The sequence below is a fragment of the Carcharodon carcharias genome, chromosome 4 (assembly GCF_017639515.1).
Source record: "Carcharodon carcharias isolate sCarCar2 chromosome 4, sCarCar2.pri, whole genome shotgun sequence".
NCBI classification, from domain to species: domain Eukaryota; kingdom Metazoa; phylum Chordata; class Chondrichthyes; order Lamniformes; family Lamnidae; genus Carcharodon; species Carcharodon carcharias.
In genome coordinates this window covers 34,037,853-34,059,819 of record NC_054470.1, presented here as the reverse complement: position 1 = coordinate 34,059,819, position 21,967 = coordinate 34,037,853, and the positions used below count along the sequence as shown (strand labels likewise).

The window sequence follows — 21,967 nt, the reverse complement described above, 5'->3', positions numbered from 1 at the left end:
CCTATTTCTTATGTTCTGAAATACTGTGACTATAAGCTCAGCTCAAAGGCTGGGAGTTCTGCGGTGACTTAGAAAGCCTGTGTACCATCTACTGTAATTTTCCAAATATAATATGTATTTTCTCTAAAAATTGATCTGGAAGTTATGGTGCATTTTATACATAGTAAATAAAAGGTTTTTTTTTTGTAGTTGGTAAGTAGGCCCCACGGCGAATGCAGTTGATTTCTTTTCAGATCTTTCCCTTATTGTGGGTCCTTTTATTGGAACTCAGATCAGATCTCAGTTTCCCTGAGACTATATAAGAGCAGAAGGATGGAAACCTTTACAAGGAAGCAGGGAGGCAACAAAAGAAAATTGCTATAGCATTGCTTTTGAGACCTGTTTGGTGAAGGTTCTCCTCTGAGGCAAACTTTAGCCCACCAAAAGGACTCAACTGGCATCATAACCTTCTATGGATACTCGTGGTGCAAGTATGTTCGTTGGTGTATTATATAATGAAACACGTAAGAGACAGTCATTGCAGGAATACTCCAGATTTGTGGCACTCACCCCACCCTGCCGCAGCTAACGTCCATCACTTCATATCTCAGGGAATAATGACACTTTGACTGCAGTATTGCAAAAGTCTGAATGTCTGTTTTGCATGGTGATAAGGCAAGTTTGAATTTTGTTCATGAAAGCCTAGCTGCGTATTATATCTAGGGTGTATTATTTTCTAAAAATTGTGATATAAGACACAAGTCAGGAGTGTGATTGAATACCCTGTACTTGCCTGAATGAGTGCACCCCCAACAGCATTCAAAAAAAAACTCTGTATGATCCAGAACAAAGCAGCCTGCTTGATCAGCATCCCAACCTCCGCCATAAACAATCATTCCTCCTATCACTGGCTCACAGTGACAGCTGTGTGTACAATCTATAAAATCCACTGTAGCAACTTGCCAAGGCTCCTTCAACAGCTTCTAAACCTGTGACCTGTACCACATAGAAGGACAAGGGTAGCAAATGCATGGACACATCACCATTTGCAAGTTTCTGTCTAAGTCACTCACCATCCTCATTTGGAACAATATCACTGTGCCTTCACTGCTGCTGAGTTTAAAACCTAGAACACCCTACATAATAGCACCGTGGGTATACCCACAACAGATGGACTGCTGCGGTTCAAAAAGTCAACTCATCACCATCTTTTCACGGTCAATTAGGGATGGCAGCAAATGCTGGCCATGCCAGCAATATTCACATCCCATGTAAAGAACAGTGGACTTTGGTTTGATTTACATTTTGTTTTGGGACTCAGCAGAAAAGGCACTGTCTCAAACTTGGATATGCTTTCATGGATGGTAACAGCCCTTTGTTCCCTGGCCTAAATGATTGTTCTCTATGTGTGGCCTGCACAGTGTGTGCCAATAGATTTCCCAACTATAAGTAGTATTCTTGGCAAAACATTTAATTTTCTCCTCGCCTGATGTCCACAAAAAAGTTACAGTAGGCCATCATTGGAAAGCGTTCAAGAGCATGAAATATAGCCAGTATTTTTTTCCATTACTCCTTAGTCAAGAGACACTGAAGTCAATGCTGTCAGGCCCCGTTGCAACGCTGGTTGAGATTGGCCAATTTAGCAAAACCTCTTCTTGGTTTGCATGGGTCTGTACCACACTACGTTATCCATTGGCTGAGGAAGCTGTTCAGCATTGCTCATGAAAATTAATCAGTGGAGATACAACTATTGATTAGGAAGATCCTGTTGAGTCATTTGGCTATTTATCTGTAGTACAAACGTTAGGCAAAGTATTTAATTTCTTTCATCACATTGGGCAGAATTTTGCCGTCAGCGAGCAGGGGGCGGGGCCTGCTCGCCAACGCATAAAATGACGTGTGATGATGTCGGGCGGAACCCCTGATGTCATTCTGCCCCAATACAAATTTTCAGGAAGGCGGGGGCGCAGCAAAATCAGCTGCGGGCCCGCCAACTTGTCAATGGCCAATTGACACCATTGACAGGATCATTTAAACAATTAAAGGACCTGCCCGTCCAACCTTAAGGAGCCCCGGTGGCAAATAGAAAAAACATGAAACCTCATCCACCAGCGGGAAGAGGTTTCATGCAGGGTTTAAAAAGTTTAATAAAGTTATAGTATAAACTATGAACATGTCCCATCTCATGTGACATTGTCACATGAGGGGGACATGTTAGGGAATGGTTTTTTCTATTTTTAATATTTTTCAACGTGGAAGCAATCTCCCTGAGGCAGCACTTAGCCTCAGGGAGATGTGCCTCTTTCGTGCGCATGCACGAAAGAGCGCACTCTTGCTTTTGGGGAATCCCCCCTCCCCCGCCCGCACAGGAAGCGCATAGAGTTTCCTGCCGGACGTCACTCTGGGCAGGCCTTAATTGGCCCATCCACGTAAAATGGCGGTGTGGCTCGTTTCTCCGGCAGGGATCAGCTACCCACCCGTCAGAGATTGAGTTGGGCCTGCCCGCCCAACAGGCAGAAAATTCTGCCCATTGTAACTTTCCTTACTGGTACATGCATTTTATTTTATTGCATATACTGCAGGAGTTGCATTTGCAAAATAAAGAGAGGTAGTTTACAGTTAAAAGATTTTGCTATTTAAGTTTAATATTTTAAATAAAGCTTTTTGTGCATTTAACAAGAATGCTGTAAAATATGTTTGTTTAGTCTTTGATGAACAAATTAAAGAATACAGTACTGTATTAAGTTTAAGAACACTGTGTTATAGAATTTGCAGAATAAAATTTTTTCTTCATTATTTTCATTTTTCAGGATTGCCTTTCAGTGAGAACCCTGGATCCTCTGGTCAATATCTCCAGTCTGATCATGAGAAAATGTTTCCCTAAAAATCGTCTTCCCATTCCAACCATTAAAAGTGTCTACCACTTCCAGCTGCCAGTAATCCCAACAAGCGGTCCTGTTGCTCAACTCTATAATTTAGCTCCCGAAGGTAGGTTTTCTATATTTCCAACACCCTTCTCCAAACCAAAAATTCAAGTGGACAAACAATATATTAATAAGTGAATGCAGATGCCTATGCAAGATGCGCATTGAGAATGGGGTGGGGAGAACAGCATCACTTCGCCAAAGCTACATTCCTTTCACTTTGAGACGTAAGATAAGAATTTGTCTCATTTTGGACAAACAACGTATTGGCCAGGATATTCCCGTTGGCGGGGCCCGCTCGCCGACACGTAAAATGACGCACGGTGACGTCAGGTGGAACTCCCGACATCACCCAGTCCCATTTAAATTTTCAAGTCAGCGGGTGCTCAGCAAAATCAGCTGTGTGCCCGCCGACCTGTCAATGGCCAATTGAGGCCATTGACAGCGTCATTAAAGTAACTAATGTACCTGCCTATCCAACCTTAAGGTTGGCAGGCGGGCAGGCTAGGAGCCCTGGTAGGTACTAGAAAAAGCATGAAGTCTCATCCACAGACGGGGTGAGGTTTCATGTAGGTTTTAAAAAATTTAATTAAAGTGTTTTTAAAAGTTATGGACATTTCCCAACTCATGTGACGGTGTCACATGAGGGGACATGTCTGGAAATTTATTTTTCTAATTTTAATATTTTTTAATGTACAGCCGATCTCCCTGAGGCAGCACTTTGCCTCAGGGAGATGAGTGCGCTCTTTTGTGCGCATGTGCGAAAGAGCACACTCTCAGCTGAGGGAATCCCTCCCCCACCCGCACAGGGAGTGCAAAGCGCCTCCATGCGGACGTCACGCTGGGCTGGTCTTAATTGGCCCACCCGTGTAAAATGGGGGGGAAATTCAGCCCAATAAGTTTATTTCGAATGATCAATGGACCAATCGAACAATCATTCTAATGATGGTTACAGATGATACATTTGTCACTAATATCTGGAACTACCATGTCAGGAAGGTCAACAATTATGAAAATGATAGATTAATTGTAGCGAACTAACTAACCAGCAGCCCCCTACTTTTTCACTTTTTTAGTATTAAAAGGTTATAAGTAACCAATGTGCTTGATTGAAAGTTTTTAACAAACCTATTCTTGTTTAAGAGTTTGGAGAGTTTTTAAACTTCTTTTGTTTTAGTTGATGATGTCGTAGATGAAAGTGATGACACAGATGACACTGAAGTAGAAACAGACAATGAAAATGAAGATGAAGAAAAAGATGAAAACAAGAAGGTGCTGGACTCACTTTGTTTACAAATAATGCAAGTTCTAGGATTGACACCAAGAATGAGATATTTTGCCTTTAAAATGCATCACATTTGGCAAGAAGGAAGCAGTGAAAGAAATTAGAGATTGTGATCCTTTGGATATGCACTATTCATCAGAACTGTACATTAAAAGACAGGCACTTTACTAAGGTTGGAAAAACAGGAAGAGGAAGGGAAAGAAAATTAATAGAGATGGAATTAATATACTTTATTTAAAAAATAATGAATAGGAAGTCTTTAGATTATATATAAGATAATTAGTGAGACAATGAAGAGTCAAAAGAGTATTTGACGAATTCATACCATAGCTTTTCATGTTGTATGGGCTCGATTACCTCATTTTTCCGGATAGTGTTTTGATACAAGCCAACTCCTCCATCTTCCCTGAATGCCATATATTTTGCAATTTGTACCATATTCACTTCTATCATCTTGGGTCAACAATGTCTCTGATTCCTGTAATGTTGTAATTAACAGTTATCACCAGTCTCTCTAGTTTCACCATTATTTAGAAAGCTTCTTGCCTTCATGTATATGTAGTTAATGTGGATGTTGCCTCCTTAATTCCAGTCCTCCTCCACCCCCATACTGATTGACTGGTCATGATGCCTGAATATTGTAATACTCCTATAATGCTGCAACCTTGGCACTGTCCTGATCACTTCCACCATCTGTTATAATACAAAAACAAAAATACCTGGAAAAACTCAGCCAATCTGACAGCATCTGCGGAGAGGAATATAGTTAACGTTTCGAGACCGTATGACTCTTTACCAGAACGAAGGAAAATTAGAAAAGATGTGAAATATAAGCTGTTTTAAGGGTGGGGGGCGGTGGGTGGGAGGCTGTAGGACGGGTAGAGCTGGATAGAGGGCCAGTGATAAGTGGAGATAGCCAAAAGATGTCATAGACAAAAGGACAAAGGGATGTTGACGATGGTGATATTAGCTGAGGAATGTGCTAATGATGACATTAAGGGGAGAAAGCAAGATGAGCAAGGGACAGATAGCCCTAGTGGAGATAAAACAATGGATGGAAATACATTTAAAAATAATGGAAATAGGTGGGAAAAGTAAAATCTATATAAATTATTGGGAAAAGGGGCATCGGATAGGGGGTGGGGATAGAGGAGAGACTTCATGATCTAAAGTTGTTGAACTCAATATTCAGTCTGGAATGCTGTAAAGTGCCTAGTCGGAAGATGAGGTGCTGTTCCTCCAGTCTGCGTTGAGCTTCACTGGAACATTGCAGCATTCTGGGGATAGACTGTCCACCAGTGTTCATTATAAGCCTACCGACTCCCACAGCTACCTTGACTACAGCTCCTCATACCCCGCTTCCTGTAAGGACTCCATCCCATTCTCTCAGTTCTTTCGCCTCCGTCGCATCTGTTCTGATGATGCCACTTTCAAAAATAGTTCCTCTGACATGTCTTCCTTCTTCCTTAACCGAGGTTTTCCACCCATGGTGGTTGACAGGGCCCTCAACTGTGTCCAGCCCATCTTCCGCCCATCCACCTCACACCTTCCTCTCCCTCCTAGAACCATGATAGGGTCCCCCTTGTCCTCGCTTATCACTCCACCAGCCTCCACATTCAAAGGATCATCCTCCGCCATTTCCGCCAACTCCAGCATGATGCCAGCACTAAACGCATCTTCCCTTCACCCCCCAGCGGGCAGCATTCCACAGGGATCATTCCCTCCGGGACACCCCGGTCCATTCCTCCATCACCCCCTACACCTCAACCCCCTCCCATGACACCTTCCCATGCAACCGCAGAAGGTGTAACACCTGCCCCTTTACTTCCCCCCTCCTCACTGTCCAAGGGCCCAAACACTCCTTTCAAGTGAAGCAGCGCTTCACTTGCACTTCCCTCAATTTAGTCTACTGCATTCGTTGCTCCCTATGTGTTTTCCTCTACATTGAAGAGACTAAACGCAGACTGGGTCACCACTTTGCGGAACACCTTTGGTCTGTCCACAAGCATGGCCCAGACCTCCCTGTCACTTGCCATTTCAACACACCACCCTGCTCTCATGCCCACATGTCCGTCTTTGGCCTGCTGCAATGTTCCAGTGAAGCTCAATGCAAACTGGAGGAACAGCACCTCATCTTCCGACTAGGCACTTTGCAGCCTTCCGGACTGAATATTGAGTTCAACAACTTTAGATTATGAACTGTCTCCTCCATCCCCACCCCCTTTCCAATTCCCCTTTTTCCAATAATTTATATATATTTTTCTTTTCCCACCTATTTCCATTATTTTTAAATGTATTTCCATCCATTGTTTTATCTCTACCTTTTGGCCTATTTCAATCCCTTCCCCCCCACCCCACCCCCACTAGGGCTATCTGTCCCTTGCTCGTCCTGCTTTCTACCCTTAATGTCATCATTAGCACATTCCTCAGTTAACACCACCACCGTCAACAGCTCTTTGTCCTTTTGTCTATGACATCTTCTGGCTATCTCCACCTATCACTGGCCCTCTATCCAGCTCTACCTGTCCTACCCCCCCTTAAACCAGCTTATATTTCACCTCTTTTCTATTTTTCCTTAGTTCTGGTGAAGAGTCATACGGACTCGAAACATTAACTGTATTCCTTACCGCAGATGTTGTCAGACCTGCTGAGATTATATTATCCAGATTTTTTTGTTTTTGTTTTGGATTTCTAGCATCTGCAGTGTTTTGCTTTTATCTATTATAATAGTTTGTTATTATAATGTCTATGCCCTTCACTCACTTCCTCTTTCAATTAAATGATGCCCAATAACCATTTCTGTGATCCCTGAAAATCTCTTGATATTTGCTCAATTTTGGTAGTCTAGTGCCAGTTCTCCTTATCATAAAAATCAATCTGAGGTTATTGACTAATTTGTTCCTTTTATATTGTTCAACTGACTTGTTTTACCAATTTTAATTTTCCTTGAATTTCACCCTGTAAAGTATGTCGAATAATTTTACTTCACAACCCATCTGTTTCACTAACCTGCTCCTATGTATCTACTCCCTGCGTACTCCCACTAGCCATGCTTCATTTGGACAGCTCCAGAACTAAGTAGATTGGTCACTATTTTATTTTTATTCTCTTTGGGACACAAATAGCCAACCACTCCCCTAAGCATTATGCTTCTCACTGCCACTGTGGCACTGAGGCTCCATCTCCTGTCCTATTCACTGATTTAATGATCTCATCTATGGTTATAGATGTACTGTGACTCGTTACACATTTCTTCATTTGCCAGAGCTCGAAGTATTTTCCTGGCACAATTTTTTATGTCTCAACCTCATTGGCCTTATACATTTTCTACCTTTTTCCCATTTTAACCCGTGTGTTATCTGAACTATTAGTGTTACCCGGCCTTCCCTTCTGGTGGTCTGTCTCTTTTGTGAAACTTGTAGCCCTGCTTCTGATACTTAGTCCTTCATCCTACAGGAAAGCGTTTTACACAGTATGAATTTTTCAGAATTGCCAGGTCCTTGAACACCTGAACACTTCTGTCTGGCACTTTGGTTAACAGACATCTATTATGGGAGTATCTAGTTCTGAATTCCTCACTTTTGACAATTATGAATGTTTCACAATGCACATGGGTCATTGCACTCTTTTCCATTTCCATTTCTTGTGTGTCCAGTTCCAGACTGGAATGGGTTTACTGGATTGAAAGCCTTTTAATGAATTATTATGTAAAAGCAGAATCTTCAAATCTTGCTTTTAAAAAAAACTTAATATACCCCAATTTATTATCTCTACTATTCTTGACAACTTTGTCTTTAATTAAAAGTGTGTAGTATTTTTTGTGTTAATTGACATCGTAAGGGATGATTTGGTGGATCTGATCCAGGCAATTCTGAAATAAGTTATTGACTTGCATTCTTATAGAACATTTTTTTCCATGGATGATTCTAATCACTTGCCTTAAGCGCTGCTTATAAAATTTGAAAACTTAGTGTACAAGTTATGCAGCATCTTGTTTTAGCTACTCAGAACTTGTAAACAAAAAAGGATTTCAATTCAATTCTATTCAGTTCAAGTTTTATTGTCCATTTGGAAATTCATTGTGGGTACAATCTGAAATCCTGTGTTGCTACAATGCAGCACCATCTTACTTGATTGGTGAGTTTTTACCCCACTCTTAGTTTCTGTTTGACCGCAAAGATGGTGCAGTAGCTGAGCTCCCATCACATTCAGGACCCAGTGGCCGGGGGACCCTGCGTTCTGACACTCATAGCTAGTAGCTTGATGAATTGCTGCCCAGATCACGGTATCGACCTGTCTCATAGTTTGGTTGTCGGTCCGCCCCAAGTAACCAGCTGGCCAAGGGCAGGATTCACTGACATCTATTCTGCTGCCAACACCCTATTTCTGCTTGATGTTGGCTGGAAAAGGAATCTCATACACCACTGGGTCCAGGTTTATAAGATAAGTGGTTTTCACTGAGCCAACAATGCCGCACAAAATGAGGCAGATGGTGCTGCGTTGGTGCTGCCAGCAGTCCCTGGAATTGGAACCAGTATCCAAGTTGCTCTCCGGTCCCACCACCTCCATCACTGATTCAGCAATGCGACTATGTCATCAGGCATTGCTGAGAGCTTGCGAAAATTTTCCAGACTTAGTAAGCAGAATGTATACTAAAATGCACAGGAGGGAATTAGAAGTTAAGCATAAAATTGACACTGATGCCAAAAACAATTTCAATGTTGTTGGAGCTCTGATAATAAGAAATAAATGTTTTTTAAAATAAAGTTTTCATCCCCGCAGAATGATGATATTGAAACTGATATTAACAAGTTAAAGCCAGTGCACGAATTGGGGCGGTCAATAGAAGAATTGGAAATATACAAACAGTTCTTCCCAGAGCTCACAGAAGACTTCCAGGTAAAAAAAAATCCATTCTGTTTTGTGCATATCTATACCAAGCACTTCAAAACTGGACATTATTGCAGATTTTAACCTTTATGTTTTCTTTTCCTTTGGAGCTGTCAAAGGCAAGTTCTGTACCTGCTCAGTGAAGTTGTGATGTGCTATGTTCTACACCAAACGAGATGGCAGAGACATGAAAATTGAGCAGGGATGATTGCAGTACTGTAGAATATTTGAGTAGGCGCACACATTTGTGTAACTGTTTTGTGTTAGCATAAAACCTTGTTAAGCTGCTTTAATATCTGTTGATTGAGATCTACACCAATATCACTGACTCTTGAAATATGTGATTCACATAAATGACTATAAACTGAAGGTAAAATTGCCAGAAATATCTGAAAACAGCTGTCAGAAGGATCCATTTAGCAGGTCTTCCGTGCTGTTGTTTTTAGTAGTTTTACATTTTCAGCTAGTGTGAGACCCACATTTCAAGACCTTGGGCTCAGTAGTGCTTGACTCAGGTATATAAAAACAACTTTGTGTTAATGTCAGTGAGATATTTATATTGCTGGTTCCTGAAGCACACTTCTCATTCAATTGGTAGCAGCTCCAGTGCAAACCTGCTCGATTTGCTACCAGATCTAGCCACCAGCATTTGATCAATCTGGCAAATTTACTACATTGGAGTTCCTGTCTGCTGAGTGAGATCTGTGGCTCAGGATTGGCAATGCAAACCTCTCACCAAAATAAAAACAGTTAAAAATTGACAACAATTGGCTGGCTAATCTCAACTGTCTCCAAATCCATGGACAGAGCTAAGATCACAGCCCCTGATGACACCCCAGGTGTTGTGCCAAAGTGTTGTGTTCCAGAACTAGCCGGGTTCCTAGCTAACTGTTCCAGTATTTAACAAAATTGGTATCTACCTGACAATGTGAAACATTGCCTAGGTATGCCCTGTCCACAAAAGACAGGGAAAATCCAACCTGATCAGTTACTGTCTTAGCAGCCTATTCCCAGTCATCGCCAAAATGATGGAAGGAGTCAGCTACAATCCTATCAAATGACACTTAATCACCAGTAACCTGCTCACTGACGATCAATTTGGGTTTGCTGCAACTTTGGTCCAAACATGGACACAAGACTTGACTTCTGAAACTAAAGTGGGAAACCATGATGTGATAAATGAGCAATAAAGCAATATATTTAATTCAAGATTTCCAAGCAAATCTGGCTACAGGACCCTGAGATTTGAGGTCAACTAATTAAGTGAAAATAACTCATGATTTATATCTGTTTTAAAATAATATTGTATTGGATGATGATTGTTTTAATTTTGACACACACAAATGTATAAATTGGGACTTGCAGTCATCATGACATTGAGAGTGATTGCACAATGCTTTGATCCACAAGTTTTTGGGTTGGTGCAAAGAGGTGGTTGATGAATGTAATATCAGCAGGTTCAGGTTTCTGCATAGTGTTCTTATTAACTTGTTTTGATGTAGTGATTGCAAATGTGAATTGCTTAGCTTTAGTGACATTTACAGTAAACTGCCTGAGGGAATATTTTAACACTTATGCATTTTGTTTTTCGCCCTTTTCTTTTACTCCTACTTCACCTCATACCACAAAGAAATTTGACCTGGAAGAACAAAAGTGTTGTTTAAAAGTATCAAAAAATTAATATGAATGAACAAAATAAATTGAACCATAACACTTTTTTTGACCTACATATATTTTTCCTTTCTCACTCACTAAATAATCTTCTATTTTGTTTACTTTAGTTAGCAGATTGAAATGAGCATAAGTCTTTGGAAGATTACAAGCCCATTCACTTGGACCTTTCTTGCTTCATTTATTGTTTAATTACCTTTCTCACCTAATTCTTCAATGTGGGCACAAGTTAACTTCTGCTAATTTAAATACATCTTACAGTCTAATTTTACTCATTACAGTGGTTATTATTGCATAATTACAAAGCCTTGTAAATGTCATTTGGATACACTTGCTTATAGTCTGCCAATTAAATTCATGGCAAAGATCTAGGATGGCAATCACATGACTGAAACAGTAATAATGCATATGAGAGAAATCTCAAAATTAAAATTCAGGTAGTTTGTTCATTATTTGAACCACTGAAGATGAATTTCCCATGGCTTTCTGCTTTACTCTTGTAACTTCAATATAAATAGGAGTTTTCTGCTGAACTTCCACCAGAATTATGACAGCAAAGTGGGAGAAGGTCTCGGAGGATTCACCCCTTAGATTTGTTTGTACATAGGTAACTTATCTTTAAGTGGCTGGCCATTATCACCCCAGGTGAATTTAGCAAATGCAGGTATAGGTATTTTATCCTATACTTCCACACTGACCCACCCATCAGCTAATTGTGGCACGGAAATTCTAGTAATTCTATGAATTGTTAACTACAGCAGATAGCTCTCAATAGTAAATCAGTTACTAGCAACAGCCAACAATTATGAAATTAAATTCATTTCAACCTCGATTTAAGCAATTTACTATTGAGTTCCATTGCTTTTGGTTTTATGATTTTAGCCTAGTGCCACCCTGTGTCCCATCCCACTGGGGTTATTATATGTGAAACTGTCCGATTACAGCCCATTTATGGACACCTGCGTACTGAAGTTAGCCCACTCTGCCCAACAGGAACAGTGTGGACAGGTGATTAAGATCATAGAGTACGTAACTCTGCGACCCTAATGCAACACTGCCCGCTCCAGTCTTAACCGCACAATTTTCTGAATCATGTGAGGCACTCTGCCACAGGCAGGTGGGGACCTTGTAAATCGAGAACCTATGACACAGTTAGGAGCACAGCACCATTTTAAAGCAAAATTGCAGTCCCTTTAAAATGCTTTAAAATGGTGCTGTGCTCCTAGCTGTGTCATTGGTTCTCGATGCCTAAACTGCCAATGAAACCTAAAAGCATTGGCCTGTTCCTCTTAAAGCAGTAGTTAACCTGAAATGAAGTAAATCATAGGATCAAAGCTTCCAAATCGTTTTTTGCTAATAATTTTTGCCTTCCTTACTCTCAGTAAGCTCTACCTTCTTGTTTTGGGTGCTTTATTGCCAGTTGTATTTCAATAGAGCAATACTTGAAGAAATTGGTGCAGCAGCTGGGCCTATTGGGAGACAGCAGGTAGGGGTCGCAACGAGCTCATCACATAGCATCTATAGATCAAGAGTCAGTCTCTTGGATCTAACCAAAGAGCAGGGAATAGGCAGACTGTTGTAGTTTTCTGCAGCCTCCTGCCTGCTGGGTGTAATAATTAGTTTTTTGTGTCCCCAGAAGAATTGAACATTTTCAATTTTAATCTATTCAAATACAAATAGAAAAACAAAATACTGTGGATGCTGCAAATCTGAAATAACAACAAAAAATGGCGAGATACTCAGCAGATCAGGCAGCTCTGTGGAGAGAAAAACAGAATTAACATTTCACGTTGATGACCTTTTATCAAAACTGGGAAGTGTTAGAGATGTCATCGGTTTCAAGCAAGTGCAGAGTACAGAAATGGGGGAGGGAAAAAAGGGGAGGTCTGGGATAGGGCGGAAGGTAGGAGAGATTAAATGACAAATAGGTGATGGTGCAAGGCAAAAAGGGATGAGAATGGGCCAGGTAAAGAAGCAAAAGATGAATCTTGAGGAGGTGCAATTTTGAATAACAATCATTTAAGAACAGCTACTTTCCATCTATTCTGACAATACCACCTTCCATACCAGTGCTTACGTTATGTCTTCCTTTATCCTCAACTGAAGTTTCCCCTCCATTATGCTTAACAAGGCCCTTGATCATTGGCTCTCTCATTCTGCTTTCACCCCTTTCACACCTTCCCAGAACCAGTGTAAGGTTTTCCTTGTGCTTACCTTCCATCCTGCTGCCTTCACTTTCAATGGATCATCCTCTGCTGTTTCTGTCACCTCCAGCATGATGCCACCACCAAACACAGTATTCAAAAGGGTCTGTTGCCTCTGTGACATCTTGGTCCACTCCTCAATCACCCCCCCCAACAGCTTCCTCCATTTCATGGCATCTTCTCAAGCAAGTGCAGGAAAAGCAATGCCTGCTGTTTATCACCTCCATGCCCATCCTTCAGTCCCCCAAAAGCTCCTTCCATGTGAAACAATGGATTACTTGTACTACTTAGAATTTGGTACACTGTATTCACTGTTCATGATGTGGCCTTCTCTATTTTGGGGTTGACCTTTCCACCCTTGGTCTCTTATACTGTTCCAGTGAAGCTCCACATAAGCTGAAGAAACAGTACCTCATCTTTTGATTTGGCACTTTACAGCCTTCCAGACTCAACATTGAGTTCAACAATTTAGATCAAAATCACTAGCCCTGTGTTTTAGGATTGCAGCTGTTGGTAATGATTCTGTTTTTCCCATTTACACCTCCTCTAGGAATCATCTTTCATTTCTTTAATTGTCCCATTGCCATTTCATTTTACCTTACACCATGATCCGATTTGTCATTATATCTCTCCTGCCTTCCACCTTATCACAGGCATTACCTAATGCTCTTTTCTTCTCTTTCCCCCTTTCCATGCTTCTGCATTTGCTTAAAATATGTTTCATCTCTTAACTTTTTCTAGTTCTGATGAAAGGTCATCGACCTGAAATGTTAATTTTGTTTCTGTTCCCACAGATGCTGCCTGACCCACTGATTATTTCCAGCATTTTCTGTTCTTGCAGCGCTTATTCAAAGTTTATACCTGTGGATATTGGGCAAAAAGAAACCGAACAGGGGAACCCGCCTGCTGAAATAAAAACAGGAAATGCTGGAAAAAATCCATCACTCTGAAGAAGAGTCATATGGACTCGAAACATTAACTCTGTTTCTCTCTCCACAGATGTGGCCAGACCTGCTGAATTTTTCCAGGATTTTCTGTTTTAATTTCAGATTTCCAGCACTCGCAGTATTTTGCTTTTAACCAGCCTGCCGACCTCACTTCGAAATTCATATGAACAATGACCAGTTGGACAAGATAGCGAAGGGCAGATAGAACCTGTGGAACTTTACTCCAGCAAGAGCTTGATACCTCCAAAAGAGGGAGGATGAGAAAATTAGCAAGAGTGGAAACAAAAGACCTGATTGTCCATCTGGGTTGAACTAAATGAACAAAAATACATTTTGAAAGACTTTGCTAGAGTTACCTATTCCAACTAACTCTAAAGTCATTGAGGCTGATTTCCTATTCATGCTGGATATGAAAGAGGATCATAATTCTAGATATACAGCTCTTAACCTTTATACATGAAAGTAGTTTTGAGAGAACTCTTGCCTCAAACATGGGCATAATATAGCATATAACTTGATGTAGGTAAATTTGTCCAACTTAGTACCACTACATTTATTTTTAGTTTATTTTCAACTTTCTTTGTTCTAGGCATTTAATCATTCTGAAAAAAACCATGCCAGTGCGTCAAGGTTTGATGTTCAGCGGCCAGGACCCATTATTGTGCCTACAGCAGGAGTAGAGCTGTCGTCAAAAAGAAAAGTGATTAAAGCTACTGTTAAAGAAAGTAATACCCCAGAAAGCCAACAGATTCTACCTAATGTTTATCAAGGAGCTGCACAAGACCATAAACTACTGACATTTATAGATCTGCAGAACAAAGAGCAGAGTAAAAATAGCGTAAACTCATGGTATTCTAAACAAAATGCGCATACTTCTACACAATGCTTGAACAATGAAATTGCAAAAGGCTTGGATGGTATGTCCTTGCACTGTAATAATGTTTCTGACGATGTTAAGTGTTGGAATTCGATGTGTGTGAGTGGAATTGAGAATAAGCCCAGTTTTTTGACACTGGGGGAAGCATGCAGCAAAACTTGTCAACAGCTCTCTGGTTGCGGAAAGTCTTTATTTGTTTCACCATTTGTTCAGCCTCCATCTTGGCAACAGGTTGGTACCCAACTAGGTCAATTGTGCTGTTCTGGCATTGACACTGATGCTGAGGATGAGTCCTCTATAAGTTCTGAAGAGCCAGGAATTTCTGAGTTACCGGAGCCAGGGGTCTTGCAACCACTTCATGACCCTGACCTTTATGTTGAAATTGTTAAAAAGACTAAATCTGTTCCCGAATACAGTGAAGTAGCATATCCTGATTATTTTGGACATATTCCACCTCCATTCAAGGAACACCTCATAGAAAGACCCTACGGTGTACAAAGGTGAGTATGAAGGTGATATGTTAATGCAAAAAGAAAATTGAGAAATCTCAGTGAAAAATGAAGGCACAACCTGAATTGAGAAAATTGCAAAACAAGTTGAATAGCAAAGTTGTGGTCCAGTAATGCAAAGCTTGAATTTCATAAGCCTTTTGAGTGTAAGAAATGAATGAAAAGAAAGTAGTTTCACAGTTTAAGTAACCGCACGTAAAATGATACCTTGCTGGATTTTTTTGTGGGCTTATCTGATATGTATTTTAGCATTAAACTGGAAGAGTAGAAAATATTTTAGATTCCTCATGAATACTTCATCTTAAAAGATGATTTATGGTTTTATAATGCACTAAAATTTCTTAACAGTGCAACCAACAATAATTAGAATAAATATGCTATGTTACAATTTTACTCTATGTAGGAAGAAAAGCTTTTAGAGTGTTAGATTTGGTAAACTCATTTGTTATCGTGCTCAGGTATGATGAGAGCAAAACTGATTAAAAATCTTTATCATTTTTTAAAAAAAAATCTTGAAACCAAGTTCTGCTTTGTTTGCAACTGGTATTTCTTTGCTAAGCCTCTTGATGTCATAGTGGGAGTGGCAAGATTTAAGAAAAATAAACATTTATATGAAATGTCTTGGCATGAAATTGAAGAATCCACAAAGGAGATATTTATTTATTTTTATATGTGTTTAGTGTTTTTAATAATTGTTATCAGCTGGTTGAATTATTTGTGTAAACTGTAGGTAAGAGTTCTAGTGTTTAAAAAGTAAAGATATGTTTTCACTCAATCAGTAAATGAGACCTGTGATTGTAGTTTTAAAAGATTTGGAAGATACTCTTTGTAATTTTTTCTTTTCTTAAATCTGTTTGTGTTTTATTGTAAACTTGGAATAGCTAGTTTAATGTTAGCATTGTACTATCTTTTTAAAAAACCAACTGTTATATCATTCTTCACTACATTTATATGTGATGGAACATTATTTTTTTCTACCACAGATCAAAAATATTCCAAGATATTGAGAGACTGATCCATGCAAATGACATTATTGACAAAATTGTGTATGATCTTGATTTTCTTAGGTGAGTTATATAAAAGTTGCCCATTTTAATTCCATAATCTAATGTTCATCTTTGATTTTGCCCAATGTGTGTACTCAATGCTCCTTTATATCCCCCTCTCATTTAGCTATCCAGTACCTGAAGATGGAGAAACACTGCGATTCAATTCACAATTTGAATCTGGAAATCTTCGAAAAGCAATTCAAATCAGAAAGTAAGGTTGAGAACTTGTGCATATTTTTACAAAAATTATCACTAGGATTGTTTCAGCTAATTCAGAAGTGTTGCATAATTTATTGTACCTTCCATTTTAAAATAATTGTTCATAAATTGGTCAGGAATAGAGATGGTCCAGTTTGTGGGTGTAAATAGCATCATTGGATTCCCAAAAGTCATTTGATAAGGTGCCACATAAAAAGGTTAATACACAAGATAAGGCATCGTGGAGTTGGAGGTAATATTTTAGCATGGATAGAGGATTGGCTTATGGACAGGAAGCAAACAATAGGGATTAAAGGAGCATTTTCACATTGCCAGGCTGTGACTAGTGGAAAGATCAGTACTGGGGACTCGGCTATTTACAATCCAGCTTAATGACTTCGACTAAGAGACAGAAAGTTATGTACCTAAGTTTGCTGATGATATAAAGCTAGGTGGGAATGCAAGTTGTGAGGAGGACACTAAGAGGCTAAAAGAGATATAGACAGGTTAAGTGACTGGGCACCAAGGTGACAGTTGGAGCATAATATGGGGAAGTATGATGTTATTCACTTTGGTTATGAGTAGAAAAACAGAATATTTTCTAAATAGTGTGAAACGTGTAAATGTTGATGCTAAAAGAGACTTGAGTTTCCTATTAAAACAACATAAAAAGTTAGCATAAAAACAAAAAACTGCGGATGCTGGAAATCCAAAACAAAAACAGAAATACCTGGAAAAACTCAGCAGGTCTGGCAGCATCGGCGGAGAAGAACAAAGTTTCGAGTCCTCATGACCTATTGAAGGACATCGAAGGACCTGTTAAAGGAATATTTAAGGAAGGATATACTTGTATTGGAGACAGTACAGTGAAGGTTCACTAGATTGGTTCCTGGGATGAGAAAGTTGTTTTATGATGAGAGACTGAGTAAACTGGGCATGTATTCTCTGGAGTTTAGAAGATTGTGAGGTGACCTCATTGAAGCATACAAGATTCTGAAGGGGCAGAGGCACATCCTGTAAAGCATCCCAGCATGGATCAACTGCAAGAGCCATAGTTATACACAAGGTAAGGCATTGTGTATATGTGGAGGTCTTCCCTCTCCATAATGATGGCCTGGCAGCTGTGGCTACAGTATATTTCGTACCATTTACAAGTCTTCAGAGCACTGTAATTCAGTTCTGAGTCAGCCTTCCTAGTTGAGCCTTCAAACTGGATGAGACAGTGGTATTAATCTGTTGATTATGTTATCAATTCCAGTTGCAATGAAGTCATGGATATCATGGCCATCCCCCCCATTATTACAGCCTGTAATGATGTGGCAGCTGGATGTGTGCCAGGTGGACCAAATCTACAAGGGAAATTTGGCTATGCTATCACAACGGTTTTACAATTTGTATTTATTATGAGAAGATGTGTGCACTGAATTCAGAAGTAATAAGTTCATCGAGACTTTTAGAGGTTTTAAAAATTAAATTAAAATATTTATTAACAAAATAAAAGATTTCAAACATGTACATAAGACTACAATTACTTATTACTATAATAGCTCCTAAAATTCCTAATTAACCTGACCCCCCCCCCCCACCGTTACACCCCCTTTAAGGCAATAACCCAAAAAGATTTTAGATTTAAAACAGTACACGTGAGTTAGCACAATACCCACTTGACAGCGGAATCCCAAATGGCTTTTCCCCAACTTCAGTTTTGTTATATAGAAGACTTATGCACAAGGCTTCATTAACGGTACTTCATATACTCCTATTAAATGGCCTTCTTTCCACATAGCCTTTCGTTCTCCTTTATATATGTTTCTCTCTTTTTAATATGTAAATTCTGTTGTTCTATATGTCTTTGAAGCTGATTTTGTTCTTCATAATATAAAAACTTTCATGTTGCCACTATTGTCAGTAACCTTTGGGAAAAATAAACACATTCCTTGGCCCTGCTTATCTGGCTAGTTGTAAACAGATTAAGATCCCTTAGAAATCCACAAATCCCTTCATTTATCTAAAAATGTAAATTCCCTTCACACCTTACATGCTAAGTCAGCATCCTTGTTTACTCATTAGCATGTCAGGCACCTAGCTTATTTTGATGTTTTAAAGCTTGCGTCTGCTTGTCTCCAAACGTAATTAAATCACACAGATCCAACTATACTTACCCCCATAAACCTACTTCATAATAAAGCAGAAAAACGTTTTGAAAATTATTTTACCTTCATCACACAGCCACCACCCCATTCTTCCCAGCATCGCTTCTCATTCTTGCTTATTGCCACCTGCTGCTTTCCACCATACAACTGCTGCCATTACCACGTATGTCACATTGGTGCTACTGCGATTTGGAGTTTTAGGCCCGGATTTTCGTTGGGAAACTCTGCGGATCTTTAAAAATAGCGGGTGGGACCGGATGTGGAAGCTTTGCCTCCATTTCCAACAGATTCCATTTTCATTGGTAGGCGGAAGAGGCAGAGCCTGACTCGTGCATTAAGGAAACCGAAACTCAGCAGGGCCATTTGAACTCAGTGCTAAGTTCAAAGAGACCCAATTTTCACAGTAGCAAAGGCTTTAGGCCACACTGTGGGAGTCACAAATTTTAAGAGTAAATGCCCTTGAAGGATGGATTAGGTCTGTAGAGCTGTCATGATATGAAGTTATTTAAATCCCCAGTCTTCCAAAAAACATTGAACAAAACAGGTTGCCTGTGTCATGGGAGTTGAAAACTATTCTAGCAGTTATGATAGCTATTTGTTGATATTTCCGCAAGGGCTTTTTTTATGTCATTATGAATGCTTGGCTGCTCCACAAGCTTTTTTTTCTCAGCACAGAAATTCTAAATTCATAGTTTAATTGACAGCTTAAAGAAGTTATTAAAGAATTAGCTGTCTTTTATCTGGAGTTATGAATAGAAGTTTGTTTTTAATAAGGGATTAAGCACTTGAGATTTAAATGTTTTGAATGGGCTTTCATGAATGGGAGTGCTTTTTCTTAATATAGTGAAGGCAGTAATAGATAGTTAGACCTTGAATGTATTTCAACTCACTGTGGCTCCTGAGGTCTGTTCATGGTAGATACTAAATAAGTTGGCCTCCCCAAATTCATTATCTTGTACTTTACCGGACTGAATTCCACTTTCTGCCAACTGACCAGTTCATTGATATCTTCATGAAGTCTAAAGTTTTCTTCCTCACTATCAGCCATGCAGTCAATATTTGTATCATAGTAAACTTTTTAATCACACCTCCTTTCAAGTCTAAATCATTAATATATATCACAAAAAAGCAAAGGGACCGAGTACTGAGCCCTGATGATCCACACTAGAAACAGTCCTTCTAGTCACAAAAATACCCCTCGATGATTACCCTTTGCTTCCTGCCACTAAGCCAATTTTGGATCCAACTTGCCACTTTCCCTTGGAACCCGTGGACTTTTACTTTTCTGACCAGTCTTCCATGTGGGGCCATTTCTAAAGCCTTGCTAAAATCCATGCAGACTTCAGTTTCATCAACCCTCTTTGTTAGTTCATCGATGCGTCTGACTAACTTGATTGAATTCAATTTTCCCTTAACAAATTCATACTGATAACTCTTTAAGCTCTGGAAATCCCTCCTCTCTGCCTCCACCTTGCTTTTACCCTTCAAAATCCTTTCCCTTTAACCAAGCTTTTGGCCATCTGCCTTAAAATCTCCTTACGTGGCGCTGTGTCGTAATTTGTTTTTATAATGCCCTTTGAAGCCCCTTGGGACATTTTGCTATGTTAGAGTTGCTATATAAATACAAGTTGTCATGACTTAATCCATGCCTTTCTAAATTCCAATTCTTATTTCTAGGTTTGAATATGACCTCATCCTTAACTCAGATATAAACAGCAATCACCACCATCAGTGGTTTTACTTTGAAGTGAGTGGAATGCGAAATGCTGTTTCTTATCGATTCAACATCATCAATTGTGAAAAGTCCAATAGTCAATTTAACTATGGTAAGGCATTTTTTTTGACTATTGATGGCTTATTATTTTATTACTCCTGTCTCCTTGACTATTAAGCAATAGCAGAGATGTAATATATTTGAACAATATCTTTATGTCTCAATACCCAGTCATACCACTTGTGGGTATGGTGACAAATATTAGAAGATTTTAATGTGACAAACAACAGCTCTTGTAGCATCCTGTGGTGATTACGAGGTTGTTTAGCTTTTCAATGTCACCCACATTTCACACTTATTTTTCCAATCCATATTTTAATAAGATCAATCTTTTTGATATGAGATTGATGAACAATACTACTAATTGTTACGCAGACTAAGGTCTCCCATTTATCTGACAAGAATTAAGTTTGATAATTTGCAACAGGAATTAGTCATAGGCTGTGGATTAGTGGAAGTAAAAGCTGCTTATGAAATATATATTGGAATCCAAAATAATGATTTAAATGTTGAAGTGATTGCATGAGATCTTTCAATTTGTATATTATGTCATGTTGGAAAGTTTTAAACAATTTAAGGAAAAATAGTAGTGCCTGATTTTCTAGAACTTGTAAATGACACCAAGGGCAACATTTCCCCCCCCACCCCCTGTCGGGGGAGGGAAAGTGCGGGAGTGGCTGCGGGCGGGCGGCCTTCCGATCGGGGGCACGCCACCATTTTGTGTGGGTGGGTCAATTAAGGCCCGCCCAGCGTGACGTCTGCCAGGAAGCGCTATGCACTTCCTGTGTGGGCGGAGGGGGGGTGGAGGAATTCCCTCAGCTGGGAGTGCGCGCACAAAAGAGCACACAGATCTCACTGAGGCGAAGTGCTACCTTAGGGAGATCGTCTCTGATTTGAGACTTTAAATAAAGGTATTTAATAAATTTCCCTGCCATGTCCCCTCATGTGACAATGTCACATGAGTTGGGACATGTCCATAACTTTTATTGAAACCTTTAATAAAAATTTAAATACCATACACCCATGGATGAGGTTTCATGCTTAAGGTTGGGCGGGCAGGTTCATCAATAAGTTTAATTACTTTTTTAATGGCCTAAATAGGCCGTTGATAGTTTGGTGGGTATGCAGCCGATTCGACTGCGTGCTCGCCGAACTGAAAGTCTAAACGCCTGACGTATCCCCGCATCATTTTATGCGTCGACGAGCAGGCCCCACCTCCCCTTGCCAACCCTAAGTAAGCCATTGAAAAATCCGGACAAAAGGCAGAGAACAGAAGTGAGAATTCAGTTGGTTGTAGTTGGAAGGAGGAGGGTGCTTTTGACTGAGATTCAAAGAACATCATCCATCATTATAGTGTGGGGAGCATTTCAGCCAAATTTTCTGCTGGTTAGGGAGGGCTATACCAGTGATCAGTGGAGGAAAGTCTGTACAATGGAAATGAATATTCTCCAGAGCTGTGGCTAATTTATAGTCGAACCAGTTTAAAAAGGTTATCACAATGGTGTTT

The 21,967-nt window shown here is 39.8% G+C and overlaps 1 protein-coding gene across 8 annotated transcripts in view; it reads left to right on the top strand.

The window, feature by feature from the left end:
• The window catches only part of agtpbp1 (ATP/GTP binding carboxypeptidase 1), a 330,484-nt gene that overhangs the window by 179,546 nt on the left and 128,971 nt on the right, over window positions 1–21,967 (top strand). For all 8 annotated transcript variants that reach the window (XM_041185725.1, XM_041185724.1, XM_041185729.1 and 5 more), the window contains 7 exons: window positions 2,790–2,967; window positions 4,081–4,175; window positions 8,971–9,087; window positions 14,490–15,277; window positions 16,270–16,353; window positions 16,460–16,546; window positions 20,364–20,512. In XM_041185725.1, coding sequence (XP_041041659.1) covers window positions 2,790–2,967; window positions 4,081–4,175; window positions 8,971–9,087; window positions 14,490–15,277; window positions 16,270–16,353; window positions 16,460–16,546; window positions 20,364–20,512 — 1,498 coding nt within the window. The remainder of the gene's footprint in view (window positions 1–2,789; window positions 2,968–4,080; window positions 4,176–8,970; window positions 9,088–14,489; window positions 15,278–16,269; window positions 16,354–16,459; window positions 16,547–20,363; window positions 20,513–21,967) is intronic.